The 21569-nt window shown below is 30.0% G+C and overlaps 1 protein-coding gene across 1 annotated transcript in view; it reads right to left on the minus strand.

The window, feature by feature from the left end:
- Positions 1-21569, minus strand: part of LOC132750860 (inversin-like) — a 61111-nt gene continuing 39542 nt past the window's right edge. The window contains 7 exon segments of the mRNA XM_060740920.1: positions 1-3111; positions 8423-8560; positions 10634-10654; positions 11918-12004; positions 12911-13014; positions 15639-15776; positions 18031-18177. Coding sequence (XP_060596903.1) covers positions 3038-3111; positions 8423-8560; positions 10634-10654; positions 11918-12004; positions 12911-13014; positions 15639-15776; positions 18031-18177 — 709 coding nt within the window. The 3' untranslated portion in view covers positions 1-3037.

A 21569-nucleotide genomic window follows, 5' to 3' on the forward strand; every position in this document is an offset into this window, starting at 1 on the left:
TCATATTTTATTGAATGATTTATTACATATATAAGAAACAATGAATCTATTATATATATATAAAATAAACAACTATCACAGGAATTTCAACAGATCATCATTTTTTCTGTAACAGATAAATAATAAGTATCTAAATTCACAGACTTTGCATAAATTCTATCATTTCTAGACATAAACAATGACTACTCGAACCTGACACGGAACACCGACAGAGATATTTTCAAGGTTACACATGCAGCACTGGAAACAAATATATCCACAGATTACTCACAGAAAAGTGTACATAGAGTACTGATACAAATAATGCACAATGTGCATCCAGACAATAATGTACACTATGACCTGAGACAATAATGTACACAGACAAAAGTGTACACATCATCAATCAGACATGTAATGAACATTGCTATGAGTCAATAATGTATACAGAAAACTGGGACAAAAAGTGTACACAAAGCACTGAGACAAATTATGTACATTGTGCTCTAACAAAAACATATACACTATGATCTGTTAAATAAATGTACACTATGATTTTTGATCTGAGACAACAATGTACATTTTGATCTGAGCTAACAATGTACATTTTGATCTGAGCCAACAATGTACACTTTAATCTGAGACAACAATGTACACTTCCATCACAGAATAAATGTACACTATAATCTGAGCCAACAATGTACACTATAATCTGAGCCAACAATGTACACTTCCATCAGAGAATAAATGTACACTATAATCTGAGCCAACAATGTACACTTAGTTCAGAAACAACAATGTACACATAAAACTGGGAGTGTTCACTGAGCAAAGAAATAAATAATGTACACTTATCAGACACAATAATGTACACATTATTTTTGCATATAAACAGTTATTTTTCTTGACAGTTCTTCTTTTATTACAACAGATAGCATTGTATCAAAAATGTGGAGAAATTATCTGTGTAAAGGGTAATTTATGAATAAAATCTTCGCCTCATAAATAAAGCAACAAGACCCTATACAAAATTCTGAAACTTACTGGTATTTTTTGGGTTGTTTTTTTTTGACAATATCATTGCTTCATAACACTAAAATGAAATACAAGAAATAAATAGATATCTATAACTGATAAAATAGACAGAAATTATCTCCTCATGAAACATAACAAAAGAGACTGTAGTTATCCAGTATCTTCTTATTCCATCAAAAGCATGCATGATAATTTTCTAAATCTAAGTTTTACTTATGTTTTGATAGAGAATAAAATTCTGCTGTTACAGTAAATATCCTTAGACAGATATATCGGTTCATGCTTTTAAACACATCAAGTCATTGTGTAAATATACCATTTAATACATAGAACAATGTAAGTATCTCATGGTTAAAAGCTGTAAGACATCTTAATACAACTATACTTTTGTTATATAGATACCAGTTGACATTTTGTCCTAACTAGATATACAAGTACTTTAAACTTTATTTCAATTACAAAAATTATTTTCTCATGGTTTAAGAAAAGATACAGCTTAAGAAAAGAAATATTCTCTCATGGTTAAGCACAAAGTTAAGACATACACCAAGGATGGAAATATTTCTATAGTGTTAAACACATGAAACTTTATTATCCCTGGTAATGTCTTCAAAAGGTTGAACAAGACATTTGTTATGGGTTGAAATATCTCATGGTCTAACACATCAACATATTTTTCATGGACGGTCACAGTTTTATAAGAATTTGTTATGGACGGATATGTATTATGTTTTATGACATTAAAATACTTATTTATGAAGGAAATATGTTCTCATTGTATTAAGCTTTAAACCATTGCAACGAATGACATTAGTATGTCCTCATGGTTAAACATACTAAAACATTCAAAATAAAATGGTGTGTCTTCTCATGGTTTAACATGACACTGTCGATGAGATAGACACATCTCCTCATGGTGTAAAAATACATTGAACAATTAAGGACAGAAATATCTCCCCAATGGTTAAACTCATTGACACATTTGTTATGGATTGAGATTACCTCATGGTTAACATAAAACTCAATGGACAGAAGTATCACCTCATGGTTAACCTTGAACTCATTTGCACATTAGTTATGGACGGAAGTATCACCTCATGGTTAACCTTGAACTCATTAACACATTTGTTATGGATGAAAGTATCACCTCATGGTTAACTTAAAACTAATTTACAAATCTGATATGGACGAAAGTACCAGCCCATGGTTAATTTAAAACTAATTAACACATTTGTTAGGGACGGAAATATCTCCCCATGGTTAACTTAAATCTCATTAACTCATGGAAGCATCACCTCATGGATTATCACAGTAATACATGTATTTAATCAAAAAAAATAAAGCGGACATTTGTTGTAAGATAGAATAACACCACTTAAAGTATGGCAATATCAATTGTGCTAAAACTTCAAAATAGCAAATAATGCAATTATTAATTGTAGGTTGAGTTATCCTCTTACATTGCAAGAACAAATTATGCAGTATTTTATTGTAGCTAGACTTAACTCCTATAATTATGAGAACAAATTATGCAGTATTTTATTTCAGCTAGAGTTATCTCCCCAAAGGACATAGCAAATCATGCAGTAAAACTTGTAGCTGGAGATATCTCCTCACATAACAAATACAAATCCACTCTTTTATCAAAGTTAACAGAGTTATCTTCTAAAACTGAAAGCGTTTTTCAGTAATTTGTTGTAGCTAGTAGAGTTATCTCGCTATATAAAATTAAAAGAGCAGGTCATGTAGTTATTTATGGTAGCTAAAATAATTATATCTTCACGTTTAAAGAGCAATCCATGCAGTAATTAATTGTAGCTAGAGTTATCATATCATTGGTGTGAATTTTAATAAATCACTGCTTGTAAATGGAGTAAAATAAGCAGCAGTGTGTTTTGTTGCAGCAGAGTTATCTTCTCATGATGAAGGTAAAATTGAAGCTGTATGTGAGAGTTATCTCCTCATGTTGGTAGAAAGAGTTATCTTCTCATGATGATGGTAATATCAAAACAGTATAATAGAGTTATCTCCTCATGTTGTAGGAATAATTACGAGACTGTGACTGACTTTCCTGCAGCTTGATCAAACTTAACTGACCTGAAAAAAATTCACAATAACACATTAGTCGTCACCTAAATAAGTTGCAACTAAGTTGCAATAAATAATTCCTGATTTCAACAAGATTTACCTCCCTTGACAAAAGTGCTAGCTATTTTGGGTGTCATTATTCAATATATGTAACTGACAAAATACAAAATTAAACAAAGAAAACATAATGATGATTTAGGTTAATTGTCAATGTCTTTTACATATCAGTCTGAAGCAAAATATTATTAAAGCACTGATATTAATTTTTTATATATATATAGCTTAACCTATGAGGACTGTTTTGTGAGGTATTTTTTCATGTTTAAATGAATGCCTGTTTTAAACCTGATGAATATTAAAAACATTGTTCATGTTGGTAATACAAATTAGCTTACAATTTCATTAAAGCAATTTGTTTTAAAGCTGTCATTATATACAATTCAGCTTACATTTTTTACAGTTAATGCAAATATATATTTTTTATTTTTTTACATAGATAATGCAAAATATACAAGTTATGTTTTTACATAGTTAATGCAAAATATACAAGTTATGTTTTTACATAGTTAATGCAAATATACAATTTATATTTTGTTATAGCTAATGCACATATACAGTTTATGTCTTTACATACTTAATGCAAAATATCATATTTATATTTTTCACATAATTGAATCAAATATACAATTAATGTTTTTACATCAGTGCAAAAAATTTACAATTTTGATTTTTCATAGTTAATGGAAATTAAAAATACATAATTTTAGTTTTACATAGTTAAAGCAAATTTACAAGTTATGTTTTTACATAGTTAACGCAAAATATAAAATTAAGCTTGCATTTTAAACACTGTTAATGTCATATATATTTTTTTATTTCTTACATACAGCAGTATATAAATAAGCTAGCATTATAAAATCATGGTTGATACAGATATATAGTTCAGCAAACACTTTAATATTAAAACAATACATATAAAATTTAGCCATTTCTTACCCTTTTTCGAGTACCAAATGCAGATTGGACTAAAATGAAGAAATATCATTTTACCCTTTAATACTTGAAAAAAAAAATTTTTTTAAGTTGGGACATAATAATAACAGGACTAGCAACTAAAAACTACTGATACTGCGAATTCACGCCCTTAATCTATTGGGCATGAAATTTCGTGGTTTTGTCACAAAACAAGATTGCATTTGTGAAAAATGCTATGCCACCGCATTAATACAACACTAAATAATAGTGTAGGAACAGGCTTTTTTTGTTTCTATACAAGTAAAAATTGCCATAATGCATAGATCCCTGACCTATCTAATTCTTATTATCAGATAAGTGGTTAAATCTATTGTTATTCAAATAAAAGATCAGAGTAGGAATCTATCAATGCAGTTGTGTCTATTGAATTTGGTGGTGAAGGTCATATTTCACATGGCCCAAATTCCATGACTGTACATCAAAGGACAACACAGTAAGACACTTCGTCAAAATCTATGCCGGCTGATATCAAGGTTCACTTTACATTTTAATCTGTGCACATGGTTCAAATTTCATAGCTGCACATCAAAGGACAAGAAAGTAGGTCACATCATCAAAATCTAGGTCACCTGATATCAAAGTTCAATTTTACAACTAAAACTGTGCACATGGTCAAAATTTCATTGCTGTACATCAAAGAACAAGAAAGTAGGTCACTGTCCCCTTGGGAAAGGCAAAATTTTGACCCAAGGGTATAATTCAAAACTATCTAGATACAGGTCCACCAAACAACGTTTCTTGTCAAATATCTAAGCTGTAGCTTTCTCCAATTCAGAAAACATTTGTTTTAGTTGTGTACATAATGAAAATCAATGCCCCCGGGCAGGGCAAATTTTGACACCAGGGAAAAAGTTTGAAAAACTTTGGTAGAGGACCTATAGATGATATTATATAGCAAACATCAAAGCTCTATGCCTTGTTCCTTCAGACAAGAAGTTTTTAAAAAAATTTACTATACGTACATATAGTGAAAATCAATGACCCCGGGGCGGGGCCAATTTTGAAGTTTTTACTATATATACATATAAGGAAAACCTATGACCCAAGGGGCGGGGCTTATTTTAATACTAGAGGCAAAATTTGATCAACTTTGGTATCGTACCTATATATGATATCATATACCAAATATCAAACCTCTAAGCCTTGTACCTCCAGACAAGAAAGTAATTAAGTTTTTACTATATGTACATATAGTGATAATCAATGACCCCCGGGGCGGGGCCAATTTTGACAATCTGAACAATTTTGGTAGAGTACCTATAGATGATATCATATAACAAATGTCAAAGCTCTAAGCCTGGTACCTTCAGTCAAGAAGTATTTTTAGTTTCTACTATATGTATTAAGTGAAAATCAATGACCCCCGGGGCGGGGCCAATTTAACCCAAGTGTTATAATTTGAACAATCTTGCTAGAGGTTCACTTCACAATGTTTCATGCAAAATATCTAACCTCTAGCCTTTGTGAATTTAGAGAAGATGAGTTTTTAAGTTTTTACTATATACATATAAGAAAAACCTAGGACCCCCGGGTGGGGCTGATTTTGACACTAGAGGCAAAATTTGAACAACTTTGGTAGAGTACCTATATATAATAACACATACCAAATATCAAACCTCTAAGCCTGGTACCTTCAGACAAGAAGGTATTTTAAGTTTTTACTATATGTACATATAGTGAAAATCAATGACCCCCGGGGCGGGGCCGATTTGGACCCCAGGGCTATAATTTGAACAACATTGGTAGAGGTCTACCAGACAATGCCTTATGCAAAATTACTAAGCTCTAGGCCTTTTTGGTCTTTACAAGAAGATTTTTAAATTTATTCTTATAATTCCTTTTGGTTGCCATGGCAACCAGATTTCTGCATGGAATGAAATTCTTTGAACATCTTTAGAAGCCCTTTACCCAAGGATCAATCCTGCCAAGTTTGGTTGCAATTGGACTAGTGGTTTTTCACAAGAAGATTTTTTAAGTTCACTATATAATCTTTATAACACACACACAAACAAACACACACACAGGTGAATCGCTATATGCCACCGCGGCATAAAAAACAACAATTTCATGAGTTCTTAAATTCATGGACTGTTTATTTTTCCAAAAGGTAAAATGAAAATAATGCGATGCAAAATAATCTTACAGCAGACAATATGAAAATGTGTAGGAATTTTAAATCTGTGTAGTGAAAATTAGTGCCATACAAATTATCATAATGATTTTGCAATTAGCTGTCTTATATGTAACATTTTATATATCATTTCAAAACTGATACAAACTAAAATATTCATTTACTGCATTCTATAATATATCAAATAACATTGATGATTCATATATCATATAATATTAATGATTTATATATAACATAATATTGATGATTTATTTGTCATATGATATCGTTGTTTTATACATCATATAATTGATAATTCAATTATCAAACAACATTGATCTCTTATATATCATATAATTGATGATTCATATATCACATGATATTGAGGATTTACATATCATATAATATTGATGAATTATATATCAAACAACATTGGTATTTTATATATCATATAATATTGATGATTCATATATCATATAATATTGATGAATTATATATCATAATTATAATAGTGCTGATTTATATATCAAACAACATTGATGATTTATATATCATATAATATTGATGATTCATATATCATATAATATTGATGTTTGTTTGGTTTTGGTTTTAAGTCACATCTACACAGTATAGGTCATATCGCGACGTTCCAGCTTTACTGGTGGAGGAAGACCTCAGGTGCCCTTCCGTGCATTATTTCAGGCACGAAAGGGCACCCGAGTAGAACCACCGACGTTCCGTAAGCTAGCTGGATAGCTTCCTCACATGAAAGAATCCAAACTCCCCGTCGGGATTCGAACCCACAGCGGTGAGGGGCAAGTGGTTTGAAGTCAACGACCTTAACCACTCGGCCACGGATGCCCCATAATATTGATGATTTATATATCATATAATATTGATGAACTATATATCATATAATATAGATGATTTATATATCATATAATATTGATGAACTATATACCATATAATAATGATGAACTTTATATCATATAATAAGTGCTGATCAACATTGATATTTTATATATCATATAATATTGGTGATTTATATATCATATTATATTGATGATTCAAACAAATTTACCAAAACCATAAAAACCCATGGAAACTGTAATGCAATATAAATGTGAAGTTTTTAACCATATGTTTGCAAATAATTAATAAAATATTACCACTATACTTTTTCCTTACTAAATGTGCAAAATAAAAACCATGTTAACATGTTGTGCAGTTAACATTATGAGCTTTTTTACTTTTTAAAATAACTTTATATTTTACCACAACCATTAAATACTATTGAATGAGAACACAAAACATAATGATGTTTTTGTGGGTTTTTACCTTCAGAATCTATGAAATAAAAGCAAAGAATAAATTAAATACATTAAACAGGTAAAATAAAAACAGGTTAAATAAAATTCATCATCAATAAAATACATCCATAACTTAAAGTGGATGAGCACATTTTCTATTAATTTTTCAAAATCTAATATTCATAAAAACAATATAGAAATATAGTATTTGGTATTTTTTATAAAATATTGCTTGGGCAAAAAAATTGATAAAGTTTTAAGTGTTTTAGAATGAACATTTATGTGATCAACAATAATTTGTTCTAGAACAATTTATTATCTACTATATATAATCAACTATATATATGTCATATCAGATCATGTATCTCACATTTGCCAATGATTATTTCATTGTTTTTGTATGTTATGTCTAATACTAAATACTGTTAAGTAAACATAAATATTCATTGTATGACTTTCCATTATAGACCAAATTCACTTGAAGATTTCAACCACTATAAAACTTCTAATAACTTTTAACTTCAAAGTACTATCATATACATGTTACTTTAATTAAAACTCAGTTAATACAGCAAACAAAGCATATTAATACTATTAATAGGTGGAAATGTTCAAATCCAGTTCTTAAAAACGGACTTTTGCCACATTGTAGTAAATTCATCTATATATCATTCATTAATAACTTACCCATAACAGGGATGTACACAACAGGTATTTCTGCAGGTAAATCATATAATTAAAATGGAAAAGAAACGGTAACTTGCGAAAAGAAATTAAAGGGAGAATATATTGGGAACAAAAAAAGGATATGTGCAAAAATAGTGGGGAAGAAAAAGTGCATTTTTGATATATTCAAATATGAAACCTTGTAATTCATCCTCGTCAATCATTTGCCAAATAAATTCCTTCGGGTGACCTTTATCATCGAGGAACGGGGACGGCATACAACCTTTTTTAGCCACAAGCGGATGGTATTGGTCTATAGCAAAGTTATACGACAGAGCTGCGGAATATAAATGCAAGCATACATGCGTAAGTTATATAAAAAAACCCACTTCAAAACAAAATAGATACTGTAAAATCAGATATTTCTGTGAAACCAAAATTTTGCAAATATTAACAATTAGGAATAACTGGCAAGGTTGAATTTTCACAAATTTCTACTTCCAGTTCTGTTAACATTATTTAATAACTGTTAAGAAAAATTCAATTTTGTGAAAAATCATCAATTTGCAAATGCTAATTCCTTTAAAAAATTCCTGATTTTACAGTATGTTGATTACATATAATTATACCACTCAAACTTTGATAAGACTCACTGTTCTTTCATAATAAATTTTGTTTGCTTGCAAGTAAGCAACCAACTTGAATAAAAGCCCCTTACTGTTTTGATACCTTTGACTAGCTGGTGACATTTTGTTACCTATATTGGTTCAAAAGAAATCTTAATTTCCCACTTATCTTTCTAGTCATTTTTAAATCCTTCTCCAGTCAGGACACCTCTGGTGTGAACTGATAAATGATATATCTTTTATCATGTGTTAACTGTATGTATAATCATAACAAAGTTTCTGACTAAAATTGAGATTGACTCCTTATCAAATTTTGAGCAGTTTATAGCATAATATTATAGCCACACTTATTATACAAATATCAAATCTTACTAGCAAAACTGTGGTGATTTTATAATATCTTTGCAGTTTTATACATAATTTCAAACATTTAGGACAGAAGAGACCCTTAATCATACAAGGCCGGCATTATAAATTACTGATATTATCATGTGCCAGCAAATTTAACCAGTAGTGACCCACCCCAACCCCGAATCATTGGCAACTTAAATCATTTGAAACATTGGTGGACATAATGAAAGTTCAGCTAGAATTTAAAGCGTTGAAAAGAAGTTACCAAATAAAACCACAACAGTTTTGCAACTATTAAAATAACCTACAAGCATAGCCTAACAGACGGCAATCAATTCAGTTTAACAACCTGAGCTGGTTAAATTCTTGTACATAAGCTATAGTAACATAAACAAGGACAAAACATGGTTAATGTTACATATACAAAATACAAATATTAGTTGAGACCATCTTCGTCAAAACTGTTAAAATAGAACAGAAATTGATTGAAGTTGAAGTTTTTTATCACACAAAAATCAGTTTTTATGCTATCTTAATTTGCTTATTCTCCTGCCATTATTGTCTGTAGATTTTTTATATAATGTTCAAATGAATCTGATCAGGATGCTTGAGAAGTATTTAACTGTTGCTTAAAATTAATATTATGAAGAACCAACTTCCTCAATCCCCTCATCTGAAATATTTCAAACCGTAGGATCTTATCTGAACAGATTCTTCAAAGGAAAAGAATTAAATATTCTAAAAGTTTGGTTTTTGACTTTATAAACAGATGTAAAATTTGCACAACATTGCTAGTTTATTCCCCTGCAGGGACAGCTTCTCCCACCGTACCCACAGTTTCCTACCGCACAATCAAATATTTAATACCCAGGTAAACTATCGATATTGAATAGTTTCCTCATATTAAACCAGTTAACCACCTCAATTTTACAAATTAACTTGATCAGCTTTTATATTTGGAACATTTCATTATCAATTTTGGGGACATCAAGATTTTGGGGATATCAACAGTATACATGTCACAGTTACAGCCTGGTGAGACTGAACATACCAGGGTTTAACCAGATGCAGTATCCTGCATCAATATACCCCTAAAAAACCTACTTGGATGCACAATTCTCAAGCTCTTGCCCTGAAAATTGATAGTGAAGTAAACCCCTGACAGACATGCAAGTTTTGGCTCTTTACTGGTTTGAGAAGCTGATCATTTCAGTCCCAGCAAATAAAGTGTTAAATAGTTTAGCATTGCTATGAGCACCATATAAAAAGCATGGAGGTCAGTCATTCAATAATAAACGTCTAGAAATATATCATTACTATTCTACAAATAAAAAATGTTTACACTCTATACAATTTTATATACAGGCATCAATTATGTTATACAAATAACAAGAAAAGCAAGTAAATTGCATGCAAACAAGTCATATAATCACCTCTACTTCCAGGGCCTGAATCTGTTATAATGTCAAAAATTAACATCAGTGACTAGTATAGTGCTTAACAAAATTAAAAATTTCAATTTGTTTATTGTTTTTTTTTTGTAGTTTTTTTTTCAGTTGAGTTTTAGGTCACACCCAGTTGTTTAGGTCATATTTGAACAACTATCAATCCTAACTCCTGGAGAAAGACTGCAGGCGCCCCTCTGTGCATTATTTCAGGTAAAGGTTGACACGAAAGCAGAACCACTGACCTGTTACCTAGCTGGACTAAGGTCCTTCAAATGTAAGAATCCTAATTCTCTTTAAGGATTCAAACCCACAATGGTAGGAAGCAAGTGATACTAAGTCAGTGACCTACATTCTTCAGCCACAGAGGCCCTCTCCCACCCTTCATTATAAACAATGGCAAGTTTGAACATCCTAGTGTTCAATTCTTTTAAACACATAAAAATAGAATAACATCATTATAATTTTACAAGAGAGACTTACACTATCATAGAGATAACCGTCACTTATGTATCATTAACTCATCATTAAAAATATTGCTATTGTTTGTCATGATGACTTTCATTGAAAAATTCTGACATTTTATTATCATCTATATATGCACTGCTGTCACAAATATTTAAATTAATCTTTATTTCAACAATGGAAAGCTTATTTGTTTGATCATAAATCTGAAGACCATTGACAGGTTATATGGTCATTTATTATATACTTATAAATGAAATATTGAGAAATATTGATGAAATAAAATGTGTATTTTCATTTTCCGTATTTTCACTGTAAAAATTTATTTTTCACTGCAGTGAAACATATTTTCCGTATTTTCACTGGTGTCTTGCCGGACTACTTTCTTTTAAATTCTGCCAGTACACAAAATTTAAGGGAAAGTCTTTCAAATTTTAATGTCAAAAAAGATACATATAATAAACAGAAAATTCAAGTTTTATATATAAATACATGATTTATTTTCATCTTGTGGCATGAAAATTACCATATTTCACTCGTGGCTACCGCCACTCATGAAATATTTATTTTCATACCACTCGATGAAAATAAATCATGTATTTATAGAAAAAACTTGAATATCCTCTATGTATATATAAAAAAAAATGTTTGCTTCACAGCACTTGCCTATTGTTAAAAGTGGGTTATAACTAATTATATATAGTGGACTCTGACCATAAAACTCATTCTCGACAATAATATTATGCTTTCTTTATGAGAAGCAAAGAATATTGTCTTTCCTTATAGGTAAATAATACCTAGGCTTACCTGCTGAAGATGGTGCTAGTTTTGCCCAATATGGCCGCTGTGGTCTCAGCATATTTGGATGCCAAAATGGGGCTTCTATATGTTCCCCTGTAATAATAATAATAATAATGATAATAATAATAATAAAATATTGAACTTTTGATGAATAATAAACATTGAATGTTAGATAACAATTTACTGCCTTAAATTGCATTTTCAGTTCATTTAAGTTTGGGTTTTATGTGAAAAGAAAATGATGCTTAACAGATTTACATGTGTAACACAACGTTGACCTCCTTGTTGTTATTTTAGGCACATATAAGAATTTTGGCAGCATCCTTCATTTGCATCAGTTTTAAAGTGGATTGATCAGTACAATGGGCATATGTTTTCCATAAGTATTTTAAATATTGATTAAAACAATAGAAAAGTTACCATTTTGATATTCTTATAAAATATAACTTGATAAAATGTTGATAAAAGATTAAGTATGAATATTAATATTTATGTGATGATGAATAATAACATTTTGTCCTGGAACATTTTATTATCTGCTATATAAATATGTCATATCTGATTACTATCTCACACTTGCCAAAAACATCCATATATATATATATATATATATAATTCTTTCAAGGTTTGTTGTTATGTCTGATACTAAATACTTTTAAGATAATGATTTATTGTATTACAGACCTTCCATAACATTTAGACCAATTCTCTTTAAGCTTTATGAAATTTCTTTCAGTCAAAATTCACTACATTGTATTCGTTGCACCATTTTTATTTTTAATTGATATCGCCAAATGATTCTGCACAGGCCCTTAGGATGCCATGAATCTTTATATTAAAATTGTGTAGTTAAAGAAATATGAAAAGATTATAATAATAAATCAATACCTTTAAAAACAAATGATGTAAATTGTTAAAAACGTCGTATGTAAGTTTTGCTTCAGACATTAAATAAATTACGTAAATATGAATTGGGCAAACAGTCGTAAACGTCCTTACCATAGATTTGTGAAACAAGGGCCCTCTGTTTCATGGCAATAAGCTCTGGATCCCACATTCTTAGTTGGCGTTTGTTTGGATGTAAGGATTGTAATAATTTACGTCTGAAATAAAAAATTTAAATTCATATCAAGAGTCTTCAAAGATCTAAATAGAAAATAGTGGACATGTTAAGCAAAAATATGGCCCAAAGCTTCTTAAGTCAGATATAAAGAATGTTCATTCCCTAAAACTAGTATTCAGGAAAAATTGTCCAAGTGTACGAAATTTTTTCAGAGTCCAAACTAAGTTCACAAAACTCTCAATTTACCTATCTAAGTGTTTCCTATCTCCATCATTTTCTAATCTTTTACTTCCTTGATCTTCTTTACGTTCATTATGATCTTTTTCATTATCTCTTATATCCACCTTACTCCCTGCTTTATCACTATTCTCCATTTTTCAACCACTTCTCTTTATTATTATTTTATATTTATTCAAAACCCTTCCTCAAACAATTCATGCAATAATTTTAATCATGGAAATGTTAAATAAAACTAGGCTGTTTTTTATAAACCATTCTCTTGTACGATTAATGCAATGATCATTATAATGTTGTGTGAATGAATGAAGGATTTGAATAAAATCAATTTTTCCTCTATTGTAATGTAAATGGTATATCCATATTTTTCATTTCATAATCATTTTGTTAATAGAAGAGTATTGATATCTTTGTTAAAGGTACTTATCCAAAGCTGGTAGTCGATTCAATATTTTCAAATCAGAAACTTGATACAGAGCAAACAAACCAAAAATTTTTTGGAACTGTCAATTATTAATTTAGGGAATGATTATGATTAAAAGAATTTATTTCTGGAACTGTCCACTATAAATTTAGGGAAAGATTAAGATGAAAATTGTGAAATCACTCAGGCAACATTTTAGAGCTTGAAAATTTGGTAGTCTGACCAGTCTCTATAATATGTCGGTTCACCAACTTCGCATTTTCATCTTGACATTCCCTTTATTAATAATGAACTGTTCCAAAAAATGAAGGCTGGACAAGTCCATTTAAGAAATTCAGCAGGTTATAGTTTGATAAAGAAAAGAGTAAAATGATGAAGACAAAATGCTTCAACAGGTGAAAGTATGTTATGAAAATTTCAAAACTTTCACAATATTAGTTTCAGTTAAGCTTTATAAAACAAAACTCTCAAATATCTATTTTACATATAAACATAATGTCTAATGCATTTTTTTTTTCTTAAACTCTCGCATATCTATTTTATATAATTATATATATGTAAACATCATGTCTAATGTATTTCTTTTTCTTAACCATTATATTTCCCTATAAATTGCTTTAAAAGATACCAGACAACTCTTACATTCATTATAGACATACTGGTTATAGAAAGCTATAAACTTGAATGATTCAAGGCCATATTGCTGTAACTCAATATACTTAAAAGGACAAGAAAAAACAGTGTGGCAATAATGCTTTGATACTATAATATTAAAATGAAATGACATCTGATCATATCATATTTCATTTTTCAATATAACTGTAGCTCTTAATCTTGTCCTTGGCGATTTAAATCATTTAGTTTTTATTATCTTAGTTTTTAAAGTCAGTTTTAACAGTACAAGTTTAAATATTTATTCATCTATTAAAAGTTCAGTGTTGAAGAAAAGCTAATAGTTTAAAGCCCTTTTGAGACCCTGCAACTAACCTGCGTTGTAAGTGTATTATCAATACACATGATTTCTAATTTCTGTTGTGCTCAAGCCCATAATTCAATGGTTTAGTATATACAAATTTATTTAGTTTGATTGTGTTGGAAGATATAAGCTTATTGAAACACTATGAATCTGTTCCATGAACCAACAAGTACAAAGCAATGAACGTAAAGTTTCTTGCTCAAGGAAACAACAGCTTGCCCCTGACAGGGTTTGAACACCCATGTGATCAGCAATCCTTAAATTACTAGTAAGCCATGTTCAATGGTTGGGTTGCAGCTAGGCAACCACACTCCACCTGGCTGCTGGCAGTATATATTTTTACCACACTTAATATCTTAAATTGGACTTGTCTATCTTTCAATCTGGATCAAACCATTCTTCACTTTAAGGGATTTTTTTTTAAATAAATGTATAGACTGAATAGCCAACAGTGTAGACTGTGATGAAATGGTAAAGTACATTAATAGAATGGAATGAATTAATAAATTTCTAACCAAAAATATTTATGCCATGAAAGCTGTATGGTAAGGGAGTGTATTTTGTATTGTAACTGATATAATTATTTACACCATGCCAGTTGTATGGTGAAGGCATTATAATCAGGGATTTTATTTTTGTTAACTTTCTGAAGGAGAAAATACATGTATAGCACAATAAATCAGAAAAGGGTGTAAACCTGACAATGAATTCAAACAACTGAGAATGGAATTTCCCCACAAATTTTATGAAAAAAGTTTCAGTTTCAATTCCATTTAACATGCATGATGCATAGCAAAGGTTACCAATAGGGACAGCTGTCTGTCTTTCAGTTAATAAGATTTATCAACTAGCTGATATAAGTCAGCTGCTGTTAAGATATGGTTCTGGTAAAGAATGTGCACAGGGCATTTTAGGGGAAAATGTTAGCATTTACAGAGGAAAGTATACCTTTTTTGGGCAAGGGGAAACAGCCTTTATTTGGCTGTAAATATAGCAAAATAAATCACAGAATAATCAAACTTTGTACCTGATATATTTACGCCATGCCAGCTGTATGGTAAGGGCAGCTATCTGTTTATGGAACTCCTCCGCACCTTGTCTCAGTCTCATTTTATGTACTGCTTGTTTTGCTGTCAGTAAAATTGCAAATGACCGCATTTTGTGACTGAAACAAATAAACATAAACTGATTAACAAATCATATTAAATTAACATTTACTAATTACTGACAAGTCTTTGGCATTTTTTGTAACACTGAAGGTTAACCATAGATATTGTAAATTAATCTTAATTTCTGAAAAAAATATACATTTCCCCTCCTAAAATGACATAAAACTTATTCTATGGTGAAAACATCCAATACCAATAGACATAACTCTTATTTGTAAGCAAGTGATGGAGTCCATTACAAAGCTTAAATGCTTTTCTTTATTTTTTTATTTTTTTTTTTTTTTTTAAGGTGATAAGATTCACTGCAAAGTGACATTTTCTTAAGCACTGTCATTAGTTTTGGCATCTAATAGTGTTCATGCAAGCCTGACTCTAAGCTGGCGGCATGAAAAAGTCATGATTGCATCTTAGAGTTTGCTTCTGGCATCTAATTATTCAAATGGATTATTAAATTTCCTTAGATATAGATACTACAAGGATATAAAGCTTATCTGATTTTTATAATCAGAAAATAACAGGCTATCTAAATGAATGGAGGATTATAAAAATATATTTTCTTTAGAACTGTCATTGGTTTTGGTATCTAATAGCGTTCATGCAAGCCTAGCTCTTAATGCTGGTGGCATGAAAAAGTCATACTTGCATCATAGAGTTTGCATCTGGCATCTAATTAAAATTTCTTAGATCATTACTTAATGGATATAAAACTTATATGATTATTATCAGAAAATAACAGGCTATCTAAATGAACAGAGGATTATAAAAATATGGGGCAAAGCATAGAGATAATCTCTGTATCAACACGATCATGTATCATGTTGAAGTATCTTTTAAACCTTTAAGTTCGGTACTTTATATTCCATGTTTTTACAGGACACAAAACAGTCAAAATCAATAAGTGATTTCAAAAATTATCATAACATGCTTAAAATTTTTTAATGTATAAAGGGAAGACCAAATTATTGAACTTTTATATGTTTGTAACAAACCTCAGGAAGGCAAACCTTGAAAAACAAAACAAATACTGTTTTCACAACAGCAAGAGTAAATGAATTTATCACTAACTCTACAACCTGGATTTGAATTTCAATCATTCCATTTATCATCATACTGCTATGTTTATATATAATGCAAATAACATCACATTAATTAGTTTTTAGTAAATGGCTTTTTAACACTCCTGCACCGCAGTTTATAGGATATAATTATTTTCTAAAGCCTTAAAGTTGCTCAGCCCTACAGTCAACCCCTTGACTGTGTATGCCACTAAATCTCAACAAATGTTCGTTAAGAAAGAAAACAGTCGGATATTTTTTAAACATCAAAGTAAATGTAATATTACATCTGCCATATTTCTTCAATAAAACACTTGGCCATAATGGCCCTGAAATCTCTCAAATGTATATAGGCTCCTGGGCCAAGCTGCCAATTTTAAACCAGGGGCTTTTATTTGAACAAACTTCAAAGACCAGCATTAGAAGATGTTTCATGATAACTATAATAAGCTCTAGCTCTTTGGTGTTTTTAAAGGAAGATTTTTTAAGTTTTTACTATATACATAAGGGAAAAACAATGTCCCCCTTGGGTGGGGCCAATTTTTACCCCAGGGCTTATATTTGGACAAACTTGGTAGACACCAACTAGAAGATGTTCCATGCTTAATATCTAAGCATTAGCTATTTGGGTTTTTTTGAAAGAAGATTTTTTAGTTTTTACTATATACAAATATGGAAAAGCAATGACCCCTGGGGCGGGGCCAATTTTGACCCCATGGCATTTATTTGAACAAACTTGGTACACTGGCTAGATGATGTTTCATGCCAAATATTAGAGCTCTAGCTCCTTCACTTTCTAAAAGAAGATATTTTAAGTTTTTTCTTTTGGTAGCCATGGCAACCAGAGTTCTGCTTTGAATTAAATTCTTTGAACAATTTTCAAAGGTGACCACCAAAGGAACATTCTTGTGAAGTTTGGATGAAATTGTCTCAGTGGTTTATGAAGAGATGTCGTTTAAAGTAAAAGTTAACGGACGGATGATGGACGGAAGCCGAACAAAAATCCGCCTAACAAAAATATCACAAAAGCTGACCATGTCACTTTGTGGCAGGTGAGCTAAAAATAAATCAGTGAACACTGTGCAGACCATGATCAGACAACACAGACATGCCTGTTCAATCTTGATCACCTGGGTCCTTGGTATGTTCAGTGGCCGTCAGCTTTGGTTTAAGATTCAAACATTACTTTACTTACTTCCTCCATGCTTTTTGTATCCGTTGTGCAGCATACTGCTTGCGTCTAAAATCATGTAATCTATTGGTTTCTGTTTTTTTAACATTTTTGGCTACTTTTTGTTTCTGTAAGGCATGCTCCTCCTCTTCTTTTGTCTCTCGTCTAGCTCTGTAATAAATGAACCATAAAAAACCATGACATTAATGATCTAAATATAATCCATGACATTGTGTATAAAATTATGAAAGAAATAAATCATTTTTTAAAAAAAAACATGACATTAATGATCTCAATATTATCCATGACATTAATGATCTCAATATAATCCATTGCATTATGTTTCTGAAATAAATCAACCATAATAAAAACCATGACAATTTAAAGATCTGAAATAAATCTAAATCATAAAATCTGTGACAATTCAAAAGTTCTGAAAATAATGTAATCATGACATTTGGTCCTGAAATAAAAACAATAATATATTACAGTTTTCAAATAATGAACCATGAAATTATGTATGTAATATAAATAAACCATTGAATAATGGCATAAAAAGTCTTAAATTTTAACTACCATAATGGTTCTGAAATATAATATAATATAGGCCATGGCATATTTAGTCTTAAATTTAAACTACCATAATAGTTCTGAAATATAATATACATATAGACCATGGCATATTTAATCTTAAATTTCATTTTTATACCATTATGGTCAACTAACCATGGCATATCAGCATTAAATTTATTCCATATAAACTATAACATTTAATAACCACTATAATATGAATGACATAACAATCATTATGATTATTATTATGCAATATAATGTGACAAATTAAAAACTGTCATACTTTAAAGCTTTGACAGTAAAATTGCTAAGCATTTTGTTCAATGAAAAATAAAAACAAATATTTTGTTTATTTTATTAAGCTCTGAAATATAACCTTATTTAATAAAACAAATAAAATAAAAGACGTTCAGCTCTAAATAAAACATGTAATGATAAATATAGAATAAGGAATCATTTATTAATGTGAGAAAATTGTGAAAAAAATCAACCTTTTTTAAAATAATAAAATATTGAAAAACTATGCAGTTTAGTTAAATATACCAGTGGAAATAATAGAAGCTAGTGTAGTTCGGAATATGAAACTTAAAGAGACTCCACTGAGGTTTTAGACATGGCGGGACTGGAAATAATTTTTCGAGATTATTGTTTAATTTGATGTACTGGTCTATACAAAGAGCTTGTGTGCAAAATTTTAGATCATTCCCTCACTCCGTTTATTCATAATAATTTTTCTTATTGTTAAAATGACCCAAAATTGAAAAGCAATGCAATTCTTGTCAATCAAATCTAAGTTAAGAATATAATTTTCTATTTGTTTCTCAATATATTTCTTAAAGCTGCACGCCTCCAGATGAGCCAAAATTTTTCAAGGAAATCATTATTGAGAAAACTGTACTTTATACTTTAAGAAAGGTAAAACTTTCAAGATCCAAGTTAAATTGTACACATTATGTGCGGTTAACACTGATTTTGCAGTATTTTATCACGATATTTCTACTGCTTTACTAATTAATGCAGTAAGGGCTGTTTTTGCATATTTTGACCACTTTTTGGTAATTTTCTTGGATTGTATTAATTTTGTGTCGATTGCAGTATGTAAGTTACTTTTTTTGATTACCTCAAAATATTTTACTTTTATATACATTTCTGAAATTTTCATGAAAATTGACATGAATCCGGAGGCGTGCTGCTATTAGTACCCTTTGCATATATTTTTGTTCTCTGAGTGCCACATTTGATCTAATTAAGATTTAAAAATTTCTAGTTTTTTGGCTTTTGGATCTTAGTCGAGTTCCTTTAAATTTAAATACAAATTTCAAGACTTAAATCATTTGGCTATATTTTTTATCAAGAAGTATCATCCACCTAGTAGTGTCCAAATATTTACATGATTACTCAGGCCATAAAAGTTCCTATTTAAGCAAATTGAGCTCAAAAGTTCCTATTTAAGCAAGTCTTGAGCTCAAAAATTCCTATTTAAGCAAATTGAGCTCAAAAATTCCTATCTAAGCAAATTGAGCTCAAAAGTTCCATTTTAGCAAATTTAACTCAAAAGTTCCCATTTAAGCAAATTGAAGTCGCAAGTTCCTATTTAAGCAAACCCTTACGGAATTCACTTACAAGTCACTTATAGGCTATTTTATATGTAGATTATACTTCACTTAGTCAATTTACCTATAAGTCAAGTATATGTATTTTAAATGCAAATTAGATGTAAGTGCAGTATATGTCTGGCATTTTGACATATAAGTGAAGTATAAGTTATATATAAGTCACAAATATGTGACATGTAAGTCAAAGATATGATCAACTTATAAGTAACATATAAGTGACTTATATGTTACATATAAGTGACTTATATGTTGCATATAAGTGACTTATATGTTACATATAAGTGACTTATATGTTACATATAAGTGACTTAATATAAGTCACTTATAAGTAACATATAAGTCACATGTAAGTCACATATATGTTGCTTGATGTCAAAAAAGCTAGAATGAAAATAAACGTTTAGTAATTTAATTTCAAAAATGTTTATCAATTTATATTCTTAGTCATATAAATGAGCAAAATACAAAATTCAGCATACATAACCTTCAGTTCAATCATCTTACATTCACTATAACAAAAACAATATTTATTTCTAGCAGCAAGTTTTTGTAGGTACTCGTTTTCTTGGAATCAAACACTTTGTTTTTTACAATTATTTTGCTGGAAGTCTGTCAGTGAGGAATTGAACTCAAAAGTTCCTATTTAAGCAAATTGAAGTCGCAAGTTCCTGTTTAAGCAAAATTGAGCTCAAAAGTTCCTATTTAAGCAAATTGAGCTCAAAAATTCCCATTTGAGCAAATTGAGCTTAAAAGTTCCCATTTAAGCAAATTGAACTCAAAAAATCCTATTTAAGCAAAATTGAGCTCAAAAATTCCTATTTAAGCACATTGAGCTCAAAAGTTCCTATTTAAGCATATATTGAACTCAAAAAAATCCTATTTAAGCAAAATTGAGCTCAAAAGTTCCTATTTAAGCACATTGAGCATGATCAAAGTAAAACAAAAGCTATATACCCGCTTCTGCTTCTGTAAGAAGCTGCCGATTTCTTGACCGGAGGTTTAAAAGTTCCTGGTTTACATCCCACATTATTTCCCAATTGTCCCCTATGTCTCGCTGAATGATATGGGAAATTTGGTGGCATTGTTATTTTTTTTCGTTTTTTTTCTCAAATCATTCAATATGATAAACTGATCTAAGACATATTTCTTTATATCAGAATGCTTGTCATTTGTCTTTTTTTCTTCACATGAGTTTTTTTCAGTATCGGGACTTGTTCAACAGACACTTTCTTGAACTTTTAAATGTAAGTATTTGTCAACCCGAAATATTCAATATTTATATTTGTTGTCCATATATTATATTACTTACAACTTCAGTATGTATCTATTTCCCATTTATATTTATTCATGAATTTTTTTTCCCAACAATTCTTT

This window comes from Ruditapes philippinarum, unplaced genomic scaffold (assembly GCF_026571515.1).
Source record: "Ruditapes philippinarum isolate M1 unplaced genomic scaffold, ASM2657151v2 ctg1764_1_1_1_1, whole genome shotgun sequence".
Classification (NCBI taxonomy): domain Eukaryota; kingdom Metazoa; phylum Mollusca; class Bivalvia; order Venerida; family Veneridae; genus Ruditapes; species Ruditapes philippinarum.